General features: G+C 32.6%; 1 protein-coding gene across 1 annotated transcript; it reads left to right on the top strand.

Annotated features, from left to right (window-relative positions):
• On the top strand, window positions 13,850–15,652 carry LOC109819864. The gene is made up of 2 exons (XM_020385812.1): window positions 13,850–14,210; window positions 15,181–15,652. The coding sequence occupies exons 1-2, from the start codon at window positions 13,951–13,953 to the stop codon at window positions 15,248–15,250; spliced, it is 330 nt and encodes a 109-aa protein (XP_020241401.1). The 5' UTR covers window positions 13,850–13,950; the 3' UTR covers window positions 15,251–15,652.

Here is a 17,897-nt window from a genome sequence, read left to right as displayed (position 1 = left end):
CAACGAATGCTCACAAGCATACTATTTTAGCAAAATAGTAGATACTAATATTGTAGGATTATAACCATTTCATACCAAGATACTATTTTAGCAAAATAGTAGATACTAATATTGTAGGATTATAACCATTTCATACCAAGAATGACGTCGAAATCCGACATCGACAAAATGACCAGGTCAAAGATGAACTCAAACTCATCTATACTGATGACACATCTCCTACATATATTCTCTAATAAGGACACCTCCCCTAGAGGAGTAGAATCTGATAACAGAACATCTAAGGGATGTGTAACTAAATGAAGCCTATACATAAATGTATGAAATATGAAAGAATATAAAGTTCTTGAATCAAACAAGATTTGAGCTAGATAAGAATTTACTACGAAAACTCTACTTGTACTATGCTCACGCGGTATGACTACATAAACCCTGTCAGTGGCTAGCGACTGTTGTGCTATTGGTGGTGGAACGTATGGGTCCATCAGACCTTGATGAATACTCTGAATAGCGTAATTCTGGCCTATTGGCCCCTAAATCCTCGGAATAACCGGTAGCACATCTATCCTTCGATGCTGACCGTAACCGCAGCCCTAAGACTATTGACCCTGACCTCTATCATGCTGGTCTCCTGCTGGTGTACTGTAATAATTCTTCGATCTATATCCGATCTTATTACAATTGTATCATGTATTCCGAATCATGCACTGTTGCGGCGCTATTAAATCATGTTGTGCTATCTTCTTATAATGTCTTTGTTGATAATGGTAAAAATCCTTACCCCACTGCTAGGGTCCTCTAGATCCCATAATAGGCCTCTTGCTCTTGTCATCGTCATCATGCTGGTCTTGATTTTATGATTAACTATAGACATATTTTACTGCTTTAATCGAACTAGCTCTAATTGCTTGTCGAAGAAGTAAACAAAATTTTCCCAAATAAGTGATATACGCTGTCCTGACAAAAATATGAAATCATAGCTATCCTTCGCTGCTATTCCCCGGTGATGTCCTCTATGCTGAATATTTTTAACCTCTGGTTTGGTACTGAGTCGACGTTAAGAAATTTTTACATATTCCTTTTTTATTTATAAGTTGCACATGAATCTAGTGTGCCCTGCACTATGGTGTTCTCAGTGTCTGATATCCTTCCTATTCTTTCAGAGCCAAGCCTCGTGCTATGCGGTTCTATCAACAGCTGGTTATGGTGATGATGAAATCATTAGTATTGCCTCTTCATTAGGCATGACTGGTACAATTGGTGGTGGAACTCCAGAAAGTGATATTGCTGGCGAAAACGGATATGCCTCTCGCTCCTCGAGTGCTACAAAATCTTATTACAAACGGTGCCATAAAGTTGATCATATACTGTGGAACCTACTGCGGCTCGGGCTCTGCTTGCCCAGCTCTCCAGGTATGAGTTTTATCTTGACCGTATCATCGTCCCAATATTTATAATATCGAGAGGCAATACATATACATAACATATAGTATTCACACAAATACTTTAAATCAACATAAAATAATTATCATAAAAAAAATTCGAAATTTTGAGATATACGTACATATCATCCTCACTAATTCTAGGAATTCCTAGCGGACTCTATACATGAATACTAGTAAACTCTATCCTAGATCCATAATTTTGACAGAGGAATGATCCTAAGGATTGTGGAACTAGAGCTCTGATACTAACTATGACGCCTCAGGGTTCACACAAGGCTGCAGTCCAAGGTAAAACCCGGATTGTCAAATCTGCCAAGCACCAAACACCATGCTATGACATGTTTCACCATCACAGTGACTATCTCTCTAGTGGAAACAACAAATAGGTGAAGGTAGAAATAGGTAAATAATAGAAGTAGTACAAAATCAGATATGCACAGAAAAAGTATATCAACACATGAGCCCAACTAAAATAGAATGAAAATATCTCTGAGTCTGAAATACATCTCAATATAATGAGTCAAATAAAATCTTACTAAGGCACTCAGCCTCTACAAAATGAATACAACTCTAAAGTCTAAACAATGAACATAACTATGTAGTGGAGCTTTAACTGTTAAAACTGTACGACAGTGACTATGCTAGAACTCCGTCATTCTGCGGCTCTCCGAAACTCTGATCTGCCTAAAAGATACAATTTAAACAAAAAAAATAACAATAAGAGCGTCAGAACGCTACAGTAAGATCACCTCCATCCGCCCCTAGGGGAAGAGCTGCTAGATGAAATAAAGGCTCTATCTATTAAGCATAGTCTACCTATATCATTTTCCCCGTAACTAATAATGTTAATATTTAGACACCTATAAGACGAGACATAGTACGTCGAGTGAAATAATCCGAACAAGAAAACCATCATATATGTACCATATATCTCAAATTGTAGATCCCTAAATACTAATTCCAACTCTATGAATGAAAACAACACTCCAAAGAAATACTCCAAGCTTAAACCATATAGGACCAATGTCACAATCTCGAACTACTTCTCAAGTAGTTGGCGCAATAATAAGAGAATATCATCCAACTCAAAAATCACCATAGGTCATATCATGTATGCCACAAATCAAGGAATGTAACCTATTCATGGGTAATCTAACATATGAGTAACTATAACTGATAATATATATATGTGTATATCTCCTTGTGCAATAGCGATACTCTTGTAATATTCTTACTCAATCACTCTACGACAATAGGTTTTGTCTCCCTATTCTGAATACATAAAATAACAATACTATTGTAATACTCTTACTCAATCGTTCTATGACAAATAGGTTTTATCTCCTTATTTTTGGATAATACATCCAGATGATCGTACAACGGAGTATAGACATATCAGCCAAATCTGAAAAACCTCTGATCATCGTCGAGTATTGGTACAGCCGCGGTCTCATTGCGGGAAACATCCAATACTCCTAGTGTGGTACAGCCACAGTCTCATTGCGTGAAAACATCCACACCGAGCATCCATAACTAATGAATAATACTTTATTATATGTTATTATACTTTTATCAACTCAACGTATATCAGAAATCTCAACAGTGCGTGTTAACACAACATAAACTAAGTGTATATGCACATATCTCGGTGTGCGTGTCCATAACTGGTGTTCACCATCATCTTAGGTGTTAAACAATACTTAATCATTGTAATATAACAGTACAAGATCGAGAAACTCTCTCGAAAATAACAAACAAGAGCGAAACTCAAGAAACTTTCATGTTACATATTAATTATTTTAAATCAGCACATTTGTAGTTTTCTGTAGAACATATCGTTAGTCAATTGAGTATATCTTTCTCTAGACAAACTCTTTTTAAGAAAATTTTTTATTTTAGAAACTAGATTCACATAAATATCATTTAGCACTAGTCTGGTTCAGTTTGGAGTTCATATATTATCTCTAATTTCTAGGTAAACATTATATATGTGTAACGGTTTTTCTGCAGAATGTATCATCAGTAAATTAAGCATATCTTTCTCTAGAAAAACTATCTTTAGGAATGGTTTTTTGTTTTGAAATCTAGATTTATATATCTTTTAATTGGAATTAGTTTGGTTCAATTTGGATTTTATTTGTTATTTCAAATTTTTAGTTAAACAATATATATGTGCAGCAGTTTCTGAAAAACATAACAAGTATGATTATTTGCACAAGAAATCATATTTAAAACTTTAATCATGTTTAAAACATACTGAAACATATATAAAACATATAACAACACTTAAACTTTGATATTCACTTACTAAAATTATCTCAAAAATAAGTCAAACTCTTGTGTTAATCTAATTAGGGTTTTTCAACCTAATTAATCAAATTCTTCAATCTAAAGTATGAACTTTTAACATATTAAATATAAGCATGATTGCCAAACAACTTAGAAAAGATATACATTTATTAAATCATATTTTTAACACTTAGGTATCACAAACCTAGGGTTTTCTCATCTTTAATCCACATGTAAACTCAAATAAATGCCAAATTAGGGTTTCAACATGATTAGAACATGATTAACAAGTTAAAAAATAAAATTTTGAAGAATCCTAATGATCATGATTATATTTTTATTATAAACAGCAAGAAAAACATGTAGATCTAATATTTGTTTAAGATCTAACAATAAAATCTAATGTTTTTCACATTAGATTAAGATCTAAGCATGTAAACATAATTTAAACTTCTAAACTAGTTATTTAACTATAGGGATGGGTTTGGATGTAAGTGATCTTACCTTAATATCATGTGCAAGCCTTTGAAACAAATAGTAAGCAATCCACAAGCATAAACAACCCGTTCTCCCTCGCCACACGTCGATGATCTCGCCCTCGTGTCGATGTTTTGCTTCACAAAGCTCTCCAAACTTATAAGAAAAAGATCTAGGATTTTTGAGAGGAGAGGGTGGCTGCTAGGGTTCATAGATATAATAAAATAAAGGAATTTTCATGAAAAACACAGGTATTTATAGAGACAAACCTGAAACAAAACTGTTTGATCCGAACCAGGAAACCTAGTCTGACTAGGAAAATAATCTTCGGTATTTTGGTTATAGATTTCTCATCCGACCTCGGAATAAGATGATCTAAGATTTGTTGGAAAGTTATTTAAGAGACCTACAACTTTAGTCTTTGTACTTTTCCAGATTCGGACTGAATTAGTGTGTAAAATATAGAGACTCTTAACTGGTCATTATTTCCAGATTTTCACTCTTGGCCTTTGTGCATGCTTTGTATATTTGTACTCTTATTTTCACAAATATACATTGAATTGATCTCAAATCAATTCTGATCATACTCAAACATCAAAATATGTTATTTTTCACTATATAATATATTTATCATTATTTATCATAAAATATTCAAATTTACAGGATTTTACATCGAGACTCGTATTTACATTCCAATGAGTATACGAGTATAAACTGCATCTCCTTGAACCTCCAACGGGTACATGAGGTTAAACTAATTCCTGAAACTCTAAGGAGTATATGAGTATAAACTGATTCTCCGCGCTCCAATGCTTTAAGAGCTTAAACAGTATAGACTCCAGTTAACGTATGAGTATAAACTGTATTCACGACGGGCAGCGCGTGACAAATGAAGGTCAACACTGGACAACACATTACAGCGCAAGTCAACGCCGATCAACGCGTGACAAATGAAAGTCAATGTCGGTCAACGCGTCGCAATGAAGGTCAACGCCAATTAGCGCATCGATATTTTTGCCAAAATAAGGCTCAAATATATTCACATCACAACGAAGATCGACGCCGGTCAACGCGTCGATAATTTCCCTGAAATAAGGCTCAAGATGAAATTTTAGGTCAAAGAATAATTTTGGGGAGTTCGATCGTGATTCAGATACAAGCTCTTAACGAAGATAACCAGTTCAACGTCTATTCAACGATACGAGCTAATTCAGAAATCCACACACCGGTTTCAGTTCAAGATTTCAACAACGGTCAGACGATAAACGCAACACCAGAAGAATTTTAGCTATTCGACAAAATATTGAATAGACTAAAAACTAAAGAAGTCAAAAAATTGAAGGCTAGGCATATCATATCCAAAGTATTCCAGACTCCTTTATAAAAGAATGAGACTGAAACAGTAGATAATGTGAAAGTACCCTAATGCCACTAGGAAAGAACCATAGAGGGGGGTGAATAGGGTTTATGCTAATCTAATCTGATTTAATACTAATTAAAAACTTATTAACAAATATCCTAGCAAATAAGATATGCAATGAGATATATGCAAGGATAAGCAATATAAACAATGGTAAACAAATAGTGTAAACAATATAGAGGACAAACTAAATAATGAGACAATGGTGATATGAGCAATGAGCACAAGTATAAATGAACGCCAATGCAAACTCAAACATAATCAAATGATCACGGAGTTCGGACCTTCCGTCCTACGTCTCTGCTCCCCACTCCCGGGGAGAAATCCACTACACAACTGGGTTTTCAACGCTCACCCGAATAACATTTTACACCTCACAACTCGGTTTTCTAGCTCACCGAAAACTTTACAATCACTCACAATGTAAACACACTAACTACCACCTCAAGTGTTGGTCTCTAGCCCGTGTCTCCCTCAAGTGTTAGGAATTACAACCCCTCTTTAAGTATTACCACCTACCACATTCCTCTTTGGACGACCCCGTCTCTCACCACACACTCCTCTTGGTGTACTAGTGTAATACAAAGTGAATCTCACAATTTAGGCACTCAACAAATAAATTGTTCTCTACAATGGATGAGAACACAATGTAAGCTCACACTCAATGTCACACAAACCCCACAATCCAAATTATACAATGTATGAAAATACAATAAGGATACCGCTAGGAAGGAACCCTAGAGGGGGGTGAATAGGGTTTATGCTAATCTAATCCGATTTAATGCCAATTAAAAACTTATTAACAACTATCCTAGCAAATAAGATATGCAATGAGATATATGCAAGGATAAGCAATATAAACAATGGTAAACAAATAGTGTAAACAATATAGAGGACAAACTAAATAATGAGACAATGGTGATATGAGCAATGAGCACAAGTATAAATGAACGCCAATGCAAACTCAAACATAATCAAATGATCACGGAGTTCGGACCTTCCGTCCTACGTCTCTGCTCCCCACTCCCGGGGAGAAATCCACTACACAACTGGGTTTTCAACGCTCACCCGAATAACATTTTACACCTCACAACTCGGTTTTCTAGCTCACCGAAAACTTTACAATTACTCACAATGTAAACACACTAACTACCACATCAAGTGTTGGTCTCTAGCCCGTGTCTCCCTCAAGTGTTAGGAATTACAACCCCTCTTTAAGTATTACCACCTACCACATTCCTCTTTGGACGACCCCGTCTCTCACCACACACTCCTCTTGGTGTACTAGTGTAATACAAAGTGAATCTCACAATTTAGGCACTCAACAAATAAATTGTTCTCTACAATGGATGAGAACACAATGTAAGCTCACACTCAATGTCACACAAACCCCACAATCCAAATTATACAATGTATGAAAATACAATAAGCTCAAGTGGGTGTGTGTAACAAGAGATTTAATAAAACAAAATCAAACTAAACTCAATATAGATTCTAGCTTATGGAAATGAAAATCAAACATATAAAATAGCTAGATTGAGTTTAGAAAACTTCTCTAGATGACAAGAGAGAGAAGGAGAAGAGTTAAATGCTCAAACACCAATAGATGATCTCCCCAAGCTCTTGTGAAAGTTTCTTCACAAACAAACTCTTAAACAAACTTAAACAAAATTTAAACACCCTTAAACTTATTTTAAACAATTCTCTTGAGTTAATAAAATTGAGGATATGTGGGGGTATTTATAGGAACCCCAAAGCCAAGAGAAAACAAGGCAAAAAGACTAAAAACTCAAATCTGTAAAAGGCTAAAAAAACTAGTCGTTACAGCATCAGTCAACTGACGGCTTTCATCAGTCGATTGATGAGCTGACCGTTAGAGGTATTTTTTTAGCTCATCAGTCGACTGATGACCTCATTAGTCGACTGGTCAGTCGACCAAAATAAAACAGAAACTATTTATTGTTTCAGGTGTTTTCTTCAGTCGACACATCAGTCGACTGATGTCATCAATCGACTGACCAGTCGACTGATAACAGGTTATCAGCCTGTTTTGAAACAAAAATTTGATTTTCAAACTGTCTTTAAAAATAGCAAATAAAATCAGAAAATTGTAAAACTTTGGGAAATGATTGTAAACATGATAATATACATGTTATAAAAACTAGTTTTCAAAAATCACCTCCCAAATAAGAAATCTCTTCATTTTACAAAATAGTCCAAAACATGAAAATGTAAACATACTTGTTTTAACATTTTGACTACACCATGTTTTGAAACTTCATAAACTGATTTTATAGACTTAATAGAAGATGTATATTATGATTGTTAAGTCTATAAACTAGAATATAATATTTTCACATATAATCATATATATATATATATATATATATATTACATACATACAAAAAGAGAAAGAAATGGATATGCTTGGTAACAAGCACAAACTTGATACTTAGTTATAAAATAGATGCATCTAAACCCCACATGTAAGGTTGAAGAGTATAAAGAGAGAATGCGTCACATGGGGATGTACTCTCCATCCAACAAATCTCACACATATCTGTAATTGGGATTCCACCACCTCACTACCAAGCACCAAACTTGATGCTTGGTACCAAAAATACCCATATTCCTCATTTTTGTATATATACATACATATATATATATACATATATATATAAACAAAATGTGTATGTGTGTATATGATTGAGCTTGAAATATTTAACACACATAATATAAAACCTAAATTAATATACCAAGCGATGATCTTGATCTTTAATAAGCTCTAACTTGGTTGCAGATGAAGCTTGATCTTGAATATGACTTGATGTATAATGGCTTCATACCGATATTCCGCTAACCTCCATTTAATGTGATCGTGAAGGCTCAAACCATCCAACCTCCAACTTATTATTTGTCTAGAATAAATACAAAACACAAACACTAGACAAACAACATTAGTTATAAATTGTTTGTTAATCATCATCAAAACAAAAGGACCCAACATAATGAAGCGATGAGAATGTTTCTGTGAGCGAGATGTCTTGAGAGGATGTGTATTCATTTTTCTTGGAGCTTTAGTAAGAGCATCTCCAACCCCAAAACCCAAAAATAATGTAGTTTTACATTAAGTTGGTGTAGGTTTTCACCAAATTACTATTCCATCTCCAACCCATTACACAAAATTTTACACCAAAAAAAAATATGCCTTTTATTATTCTTATCTTTTAACATTTTTATCTATTTAAAATATTTAACAAATTGTTTTAGTTTAATAGTTTATACCAAATTTTACACCAAAAAGAATTTTATTTTAATAATTATTTTATACTATATTTCATTATAAAAGTTAAAAATAAAAAAATTAAATGGAATAAACTAAGGTTAATGAATGATTTAATAGGATACAATAGGTATTTTTAATTTGTTATCACATAGTTTAAGGTTAAATCGGAAAAACAAAAAAACTTTAAAGCTACAGTGTTGTGTTGTATCATCTTATCAATTTAACGCGGGATTTAGCGATCGGTTGGAGGGAGTTTTTTGCGCTAAAATAGGTTTTTAGCGCTAAATTGCAGCTCCATTGGATATGTCCTAAACAATACTTCAAAATTAGAGCCACATAATTGATTTCTTGCTTAATTCTCTACACAGTATTTAGAAGATACTAACGGCAATAAAGAATACCCTAATCAAACTATTTTTCTTTAATCTTTGGGTAGATTAATCAAGCTAATGAATTATAAATAAAAAAACTACAATCGTAAATATATTAAAATAAGGAGATAGACAATAGAGAGAGACAACAATTTTTCGTTATGATAAAGTGATAATCATACTCATTTTAAAAGCACGAGTTCAGAAAAAACTTTTCATGGTCAATATTATCCTTCACTATTTTGGATATTTCATTTAAATATTAATCTTTTTAAATTTTAATCATATCTTATCTAATTCCACGTAAACTATCTATAGCTCAACAATTTTTAAAAAAAAGTTATTTTAAATATTTTATTTAAATCTTAATCTATCCAAATGCGAATGATATCTTATATTAATCATATCATACTCCTTTTAAAAGCACGAGTTCAGGAAAAACGTTAATGGTCAATATTACCCTTCACTATTTTGGATATTTCATTTAAATCTTAATCTTTTTAAATTTAATGGTCAATATTACCCTTCACTATTTTGGATATTTCATTTAAATCTTAATCTTTTTAAATTTTAATCATATCTTATCTAATTCACTATTTTGGATATTTCATTTAAATCTTAATCTTTTTAAATTTTAATCATATCTTATCTAATTCCATGTAAATTATCTATAGCTCAATAATTAAAAAAATATTTTAAATATTTTATTTAAATCTTAATCTATCCAAATGCTAATTATATCTTATATTAACTCCATATTAACTACCTATAACTCAACAATTTAGAAAAAATAAGATAAAGAAATTATACGTGGATAACATATTATAATACATGAAGTATTAAAAAAACCCAAAAGTTTCAAAAATTGCATATAATATCCTTAAAAGTTTAAAATTACACAAAACACCTTGACTTTTTAAAAATTATAAATAAACAAGAAATCTAAAAATTTAAAATTTGTAATTAATACCCTCAACCTTTTATAAATTACAGAAACAACCTTAAAAGTTTAAATTATAAAAAACACCTTAAAATTCAGAGATTTTAAAACTTTGCAACATAATAGATGGATTTCTAGAATTACCATTAAGCACTTAAAATTTTAAAATTTGTAAAAAATAACCTTAAAGTTATAAAAATTATAAAAACTCTCTCAAAAGTAAATTATAAAAAATCCTAAAATTTCAAAACTTATATCATGTACACATCAAATTTAGAAATTATCAATAGATCATTGAAAATTTAAATTTTTTAAAAATAACCCAAATTTTAGTAATTATAAAAATACCTTCAAATTTTTTCAGTTACAAGAAATATTCTAACATTTAAAAATTTACCACTAATACATGAAATATGAATTATAAGCACCCAACTTATAAGTAAAAGTTTTCATAAAATACTATCAAAGTTTAAAAATTACAAAACACACCCTCAAAAGTTTAAAATCACAAAAAAGGCTAAATTTTTGGCAAAGAAAAGAGGAAATGTTTGATATTATAACATTAAGTTATATAAATTTAACTTTCAATTTAAAATTTATCATCTCTTTTCAACATCTAAAAATAGTCTAAGTTGATGACGGTAAAAAATAGCAATTATCGTAGATTAAAACTATCTAATTAGAAATAAGAATTTAAAAATATATGATAGATTAAAAATTAACATTACTGTATAAATTTAAGGAACTGCATATAATTTTAATAATAACATCCATTGATATATAGAAGAAAAACTAATAAAAGACTATAATATAATATAATAGGTTAGCATTAACTGATTATAATGTATAAACATTTATATCTAATGTTGATAATATTTATAGGGTAAAAAAATATAATGAGATATGTATGGAGAAACTATCAGAAAGTTCAGAGATATCATTTAAAAGAACTAAGTTGTTTTCATTTCAAATAGAGAAGTGAAGGAAATAAACTCAAAATTCAGAAACATTCATGAATCTAACAAAGAAGCACTGACCGAGTTTCCCTTGAAGAACATATTAAACAATTTTGTCCTAATTAAAAAAGCATTCTTCATAAAAGATACAAGAAAAATTAGTAAGTATTTATAAACTTTCATACTTTATTCTTAAAATACTAAAGGAATCATAAACTTAATATAAAATTATATATAAATAATCTTGCAGTAGAAACTAAAGTGAAGCCATTGATCAACTATATTACGAGATATAATAAGCTAGATAAGATGAGGAAAATCACTATAATTGACAAAAAGTATGCACATGATACTTAGTTACCATAGCGTAAGTAAAAAAAGTTAATATTGATATTTTTCTTTTTTCTTTATAGTGCCATGACTCTGCAAGTAACATTATTTAGGGATATGACTACCAACGAATGATCAATTTTTAGGGATACGATCAAAGATAAGCATGTAATAGTACTGTCAGGTTTCAAGATCTTTAAATATGAATGTAACATATTTTACAATTAAAATTCTTATTAAAGGCCACTAAACATAAAATTCACCTTATATCTGTCTCAAATTTGTAGAAAAGTTATGTATGTTATCATAAATTGTGTTAATAATATATATATCAATCCAAATATACAACTTATTGAATAAATAAGGGAATGATAATTAAACCAAGCAAACATCCATATAACACGATAAAGAAAAATTATACTTCAAAGCTAATATGTAGAGTTTATTCAGAACAAGCTGCTAAAAACAAAAGCATCTCCATCAAGGCTCTTTATAAATACAACACAAATTTAATTTATTGAATATTTTATAGAATAGCTTAATTTTTTGAGGAAAAATCATGAATCTTTAGAAGAGATTTTTATGAACTCTTTTAATATTTTTATATGGTTATGTTGATGCTTTTATCATATAAAAATGTACTAGAGTTAGTATTAATCTTTATTTTATGATTTTTTTTGATTCTATCAATGATTAGCAACAAAATTTATATTATTTTTAGTTTCATTGTAGTCCACTTTTAATTAATCATCTTGGATTATTAGTTTTAATTATCCATCCTTCTTTTATGATGCTATTTCTTCAAGTACTTTTTACTTTTACAACATTATACCTTCTCAAGTCAAGCTTGATTTCACGTCGATCTAAATAACGTACAAATTCAAATTAGCTTTAGATTACATTTATTTCTTATCAATTCAATTATTAACGTGAAAATTTTAAATTTGGTGTAGCCCATTCAAACAAACATTAAAGAAAATAAATAATCACGGTACTAAAGTTTAAATACATAAGTGAGCAAAAACTAGGGGTGGGCAAAAACCGAAACAAACCGGTTCAACCGAAAAAACCACCCGAAAAAACGGATCGGTTAACCGAACCGAATTAAATAGATGAGAAGAAGTCTCTAAACCTTCCGAACCGAATTAAACCGGTTTGGATCCGGTTTGAACCCCTGAACCGCCCAAAAAAAACCGAACCGAATTCTTAAACAAAAAGTAGCTGGGAGCCTTGGGTGTGAAGAAAATTTATGGCTGAATGTTTAGCATTTAAGAATTATGGGGTGGAGTTTATACTAACATATATTTGAGTACGCTGATATAGTTAAGTGAGATTTCCGTAAATCAATACAAGATGTTGAGGTTGAAGGATAAATTTAGTGTTTTGGTCAAATTTCAATGATAACATGAATACAGCTTGCTGGTGCTGGATATCAAATTAACCTATAGTATAGGCTGTCAAGGATATAAGATAATTCTTGATGAGAAAAAGGCAGCTAAAAATTAACGAAAATCATCAAAATGTGTGTGTGCCTGCCAAACATTGTTCTTTCTCTAAAAAAGGCTACATAATTACATGGTCCTCCTAGTGTATTAAGCTAGTTATATTCAGATCATACAATTTGATTAAGTGGCTTAGTACAGTTTTGATTGTTTCTTTTCTGTTTTGATTGCTTCTTTTCAGTTTTGGATATAACTAAAACTTACACAGATTTTTGTGAAATGAAGTTAATTCGGTTCAAAACCGAAACCGAACCGAACCGAACCGAATTTTGGTTAGGCCGAATATTCGGATGAAGGGGAAAAAATCTGGATCTGGATGAGAGTTTTGAGAATCCGAAAAATTCGGATTGGATGCGGATTGGGCTTAAAACCGAACCGAACCGAATACGCCCAGCCCTAGCAAAAACAAGCAAAGTGGAACTTAGAAACAAATTTTAGTAAGGAAATAAATCAAAAATATTTAATCATAGTATTTAATCACGTGCATTGCACGTGCATAAAACCTAGTAAATGAAAAACACGAAGAAATTCATAAAAGTTATATTATATGTTGAATGAATCACGACCGCTCAAATGCAAATAAAATGTTAATTTATAAAGTGCATTTTCGATAGTGAAAGAACAAGAAATTGTTTAGTATGGGAAGCAAAACACTCCCCAGTCCGGCAGTGCCCAAAGGGAACAACCTGGCCGTATAATTCCAAGAATACACTCAAAACTCCACTAGCAACCTTGCCATACTAAGCCAGACGTTCAAGGGCTTTTTCGTCAATTATCCCTTTCAAATTTGGAAAGCCAATCAATCCCCTCTGCCTCCTCCTTTAAATGGCAAACATCACAGCGAGGGAAATTTCCCCAATTTCTCACACAACTCTCTCTCTCTCGTCACTCCCAAACCCTAAAATCCCTAACTTTGCCCCTAAGTTCTTCGATAATGGGGAAGAGATCACGCCGAGTGAGATCCTCGAGCACAATGCTGAACTCTACGCCGTTCAAGGATCGGATTGGGTTCGATCTTAACATCGCGCCTGGATCCGGATCAGGATCGCAACCCGTTGAGTTCACTATCGGGTCAGGGAAATTGGATCCGGAGCCTGAAGAGAAGGAGAGAGTGGTGGGGTTTGGGGAGTTCTTGAGGGTTTGTTTCTACTGCAAGAAAACGATTGAGGGAAGGAAACAGGTCTACATGTATCGGTAACGATTTTTCTCTCTTTCCACAGGTTTTGCATCTAAAGATCTTGCTCTGATGCGAAATAGGAACTCTAAGATTTTAAAGCTTTAATTTTGAGGGCTTGTTTTGATACAAAATTGAAACTTATAGATTTGGAAGATTTTATTTAGAGTGTGGTGATCTTGCCATGAGCTATTGTGGGCAGAGCTACAGTCTGTTTATAAATTCTGTACAATGGAGATGATAGACTGAGGAGAATTCTACTTCGTAGAACCAAAGCCTTCTTTTGGACCTCATGATGGTATCATAGCGTGCTAGTAACTATTGTCCACTCCCTCTGCCTTAATTTGCTTAATAACCTTAGGAATCATCTTGGTAATGCCCTCACATTCTACTTATCAACTGAGCCGTTTTCTGAGCCTGCCTGTATCCAATCCCATTTTTAAACTCCGTAAGCTTTTAGAGTTACATATTTCTAAGCATCCATTCCCAAACTTCGGCTCAAATTGCATTTAATGTTCTTATGATCAGTTCTATGAAAACTACTTCTCGATGTGGTATTGTTTCCACTCCTTGATGGACGTGAATATAGCTAACACCTCCCTTTCATGTGTTGGAGATCAGCACCAATAGCCCACTCTTCAACTCTTTCCTTATACAGACAGACGTAATAGCTGTCTACACCCATTCCCAAGCCATCATAGCCCACTGCAAACTCGCTGAAATCAGGAGTGTGCGGAACTGGAGGATTAGTGGGCGCCTTTAGCATTATTTTGAATCTAGAATAACTTGAACATACATAATTACGGCATTTTATGACAAATTTTTTGTTTTTTTCTGAATAATTTAAGATTGAATCATTTTGTTCAGGTTCAAAATTTTTGATTCAGGGTGCCCCATTGATGCACAGACGTTTCTTCTTTCTTAAAAAAAATTATTTCTTTTATTATTAGAAACTTATAGTTTTCACAAGATTCAGGTCTTGTTCTGCAGGAGTCTGCTAGCTTTCTGTACAACCACTTGCCGGGAGAAGCAAATGGAGTTGGATGGTGTATTAGAGTAAGGCAAACTCAATCAGCGTGACTCCCATATAAAAGGTTCTACTAGTTAGATCCATGCTCATATCGCAACTATTTTCTAAATATAGAAGTTTTACCTGATTAGCTTTCGTGCGTATTGAAATGGACTGTACATAGCTTAAAAATCTGATGATCTAGATGGAAGTCAGGGTATTGGATAGCCTCCTTAGGTGATAACAAGATTTAGCTTTATGGTGTCTGATTCGTGGCATCGAGTGTCGGATTCAAATCATTATGCATATTTATGCATGATATTGAATGAATCCGTTGTTGTTGCTTTGTTTTCATGTATGGATATGAGGTCAAAATAATTATGGCCAAACTAGCTTTTAAGTATTGGTTTTCAATTCTATTTTTGCATGCAAATGCACTTCATATTTTCTTTATCCTGTGGAAGAGAGAGCTTCATCTTGTGGTTTTGATAGTTTGCATGTTCTTTACTTTCCTCTGTTTCTTTCTAGGCGCACTGTCTTCTAATGAGATAATTATAAGTAATCAGAATTTCAGATGCAGTAGAGAATGCTACTCTGTGTTGGCCCTTTTTACTCCAAAGACTCCAAACTGTACATCAAGCAAACTCATCATAACCAACCAGTGCAGTGAAACAAAACATAATTAGTCCCATCTGGAATGTTCCAATGCCACCAAACTAACAAGCATCAATACTATCTAAATTTATCTGGTAAATTGAAGTGTCTATGTAAGTCTAACAAAATTGTTAAATTTTAGTGGATTCACAGGTATGTGCGATTTCAATAGACAGGTGTGTTATTGTAATTTATCACATTCTTGTTAATTTTTTCTATTCATAAATCAATCAGTTGGACCCTTGAGTTTGTATTGCATAGAGTTCAGTGTGGTCTCCATGATGTCATTTCGTTCGTATATCGGCTCCTATAATTTTCTAGGGACGTCATGGAAGTGACGGTCTTAGATTGTTAGACGATCTAGGTTCCAGTCAATTTGTGACTTTTATTGAAAAAGAAAAACTTGGTAAAATCGATAGAAGTGTTAAGTGTGTCTGATGTACATTGGAAACTAACAATTACTAGAACTGAGCATTCAAAAATATAATCTATTATAAATAGGTAAATTTTGAGCATATGAATTATATTTTCTGATGATGATGTGTATGGATAATATACTTCTCTGAACTAATGTAAAATATCCATTTTCCTTTCTGCACAAGGAGCCCTGTTTTTGCATCCAAAGCTGTGGGGTCAATGTTATGTAGATTGTTAATCAAGCTGCTTCAAAGTTGTTACAGTGTAAGAAGGCATTTAATGTGGAATGGCATTTATTTGGAAGATGCAAAAGGAATAGTTGAATTAAAGAAAACATAAGAAAAATAATTTTAGCTACTGCAGTGACGACAGAAGATGATATTCTCGAATTTTAGTATTTAAATTTTAATTATAAAAGAGAATTTTCTTATAGCCTTTATCTATTAAAAAAAAAAAGTTTACTTACAGCTTGTTTGGATTTCATTGGGATAAGAGAAGATAAGGGGAAATAGGGGAGAGAATTTAAGGAAATAATAATTTTTTTGGCATTAAGGGTGAACTAAGGTGAACTAGTGGGAACTCTTAACCCCATAAAAGCTATCCAAATGGGGTGAACTGCCCCCCCCGCCCCCAAACCTTCCCTTCTCTCGTGTTCATCAAAATCAAAACAAACCCTTCGTTTACGTAGAATTTTAATTGGTTTGACATTTTAGTTGATTTGGGAATCCGTTCATAGCTTAACTCAAAGTTGCGTGATTCCTTGGCCCCCCCAGGAACCATCATATAATTCTTATGAATCAATTCTCAATATATTTGCTAACCGATTGCCTCCTATACAAGGATCGGTTCCCCCAAAATTAGCATATAGCTTACAAGTATGTGGGCACAGTGTCCTAGTGCATATGCACAAGACGCAATGTGAGTGCACAATTGAGTGGAGGGAGGCGCTTAATAGAATATATGAGTCAATGACTTTATACTAAGTACCTATGTTAATAAACGTGAAATGGAATCATGATCCCAACAAAAACTATGTAAAGAAAAAAAAAAATCGAACTCCATAAAAAACAAGTAGTTAAATATTTTGTATGCAAAAATATTGAAATGCATAATTAGCTTTCTGGTTTCTAATTTTCTAGTATAGAGTTTGGAAAATTGTAAGCACACCCAAAAAATTTACAGCATACCACTGGCTGAATTACGAACGGAAGCAAGCTACCACCTCCCTCGAATCCAAATTTTCTACGTGGTGAATTACATACCTGAATTCATACCACGACCAACCACATACCGTATGCTGTGTAACTATGGCTTAACTATATGAAGATATTTCATTAAGTAATGTCAGAAGTAGATTTCTTTGTGTTCAAGTTTTTTAATCTATAAAACTGGTTTTTCTTCGTAAAAAGATGGACTACGGATACAGTTATGAAGATTGTGATTTCTCAGGATCATTTGATGCAATCCTGGTTGTGAAACTCTACTTACAACTTACAAACAGTTCAAATCTCCATTCTTTTCTCTTTGATTGTTACCAATCCCAAAGACGAAATTATTAAGACCATCTCCAAGTCTGTCCTCTGTAATTTGGTATTAGAATCAAGTAAATCCAGCATCATGACATTAA

Source organism: Asparagus officinalis, chromosome 8 (assembly GCF_001876935.1).
Source record: "Asparagus officinalis chromosome 8, Aspof.V1, whole genome shotgun sequence".
Classification (NCBI taxonomy): domain Eukaryota; kingdom Viridiplantae; phylum Streptophyta; class Magnoliopsida; order Asparagales; family Asparagaceae; genus Asparagus; species Asparagus officinalis.
This window is presented reverse-complemented; position numbering and strand designations above follow the sequence as displayed.